Source organism: Octodon degus, unplaced genomic scaffold (assembly GCF_000260255.1).
Source record: "Octodon degus isolate 3935 unplaced genomic scaffold, OctDeg1.0 scaffold00067, whole genome shotgun sequence".
In the NCBI taxonomy this organism is placed as follows: domain Eukaryota; kingdom Metazoa; phylum Chordata; class Mammalia; order Rodentia; family Octodontidae; genus Octodon; species Octodon degus.
Genome location: NW_004524643.1, coordinates 417,157 through 418,341, shown reverse-complemented (window position 1 = coordinate 418,341; position 1,185 = coordinate 417,157). Strand labels below are relative to the sequence as shown.

The 1,185-nt window shown below is 34.4% G+C and overlaps 1 protein-coding gene across 14 annotated transcripts in view; it reads left to right on the top strand.

Annotated features, from left to right (window-relative positions):
- Positions 1–1,185, top strand: part of Ncor1 (nuclear receptor corepressor 1) — a 171,959-nt gene that overhangs the window by 82,636 nt on the left and 88,138 nt on the right. For all 14 annotated transcript variants that reach the window (XM_023719309.1, XM_023719312.1, XM_023719313.1 and 11 more), the window contains one exon: positions 212–384. In XM_023719309.1, coding sequence (XP_023575077.1) covers positions 212–384 — 173 coding nt within the window. The remainder of the gene's footprint in view (positions 1–211; positions 385–1,185) is intronic.

Here is a 1,185-nt window from a genome sequence, read left to right as displayed (position 1 = left end):
CATTCAAAGCAAAGTATGCTCTGTGTTGATTTTGGTTAGGAAACCTCTTCCCTTCTCTCTCCTCTTTCAGACAGTGAGCTATTTTTCATTTACAATTGAACCATAGGTCAAATGTCCTTCCAGCTTAACCATATGGAATAAAATTTATTTGAAAGTGTTAGGTTTTTCAGAATCAGAGTTTAGTTATTAATTTGCAATGGATATTTAATAGGAACAAAAAATCTGCCAACGTTATGATCAGCTCATGGAGGCATGGGAGAAAAAGGTGGACAGAATAGAAAATAATCCTCGGAGGAAAGCTAAGGAAAGCAAAACAAGGGAGTACTATGAAAAGCAGTTTCCAGAAATTCGAAAACAAAGAGAACAGCAAGAAAGATTTCAGCGGTGAGTAGTTCAATGTTTAACAGTTGTGATGTTTTCCTTGAAATCACATTTTTGTTGTTTCATGTTATTATTTCTTGAATGAGATAAATAAGATAGTTCATAAAGAACTTTTTATTCAATATGGGATTTCATTATCAACCAGTAAAGATTATATCTTCATATTTATTGTTAATCCTTGATTTCAATCAAAGCATAAATGAATATTTTGAATTTAATTTTTTAGTTCTTGACAAAGAATTGCTTTGGAAATGGATCGTCTGGATTGTCCCTAATTAGCATATTCAAAAGTACTGAATTGATTACCAGTTAATTAATATTTTTGGTTTTGGTATGTATGGTATGACAGTTGCTGATTCATTTTTACTTTTAGAGAACAAATGTTTTGTACATATAGTTATGCATTATTTTATTTTACTTTTAAATGTAGTTGGTACCTGGTCTCACTATGCAGCTTGGACTCGTAGTGATCCTCCTGTTTTCAGCCTTCCCAGCACCGGCATTATAGTCATGCCTGGTCTTGGTGGCTGGCTCATTGTGCCTGCCCAGAGGCAGGGCTGACATGGCATGTGGTGCAGGGGATCAAACCCTGGTCCCTGCACTTGCCTAAGGAGGCGCTTGGTCTGCTGAGCTATCTTGTCAGCCCTTTGCACATATCTTAAAAATTTTATTTTTCCTCTCCGTTGTTTCATATAAAAGTTATATGCCCCTTTATTCACAGTTAAGATTTTGTGAGGTATACTGGATGTATTTTTCCCTTGTTTTTAAAATACTTGGAGGTTTTTTTTTTTTTTTTTTTTTTTT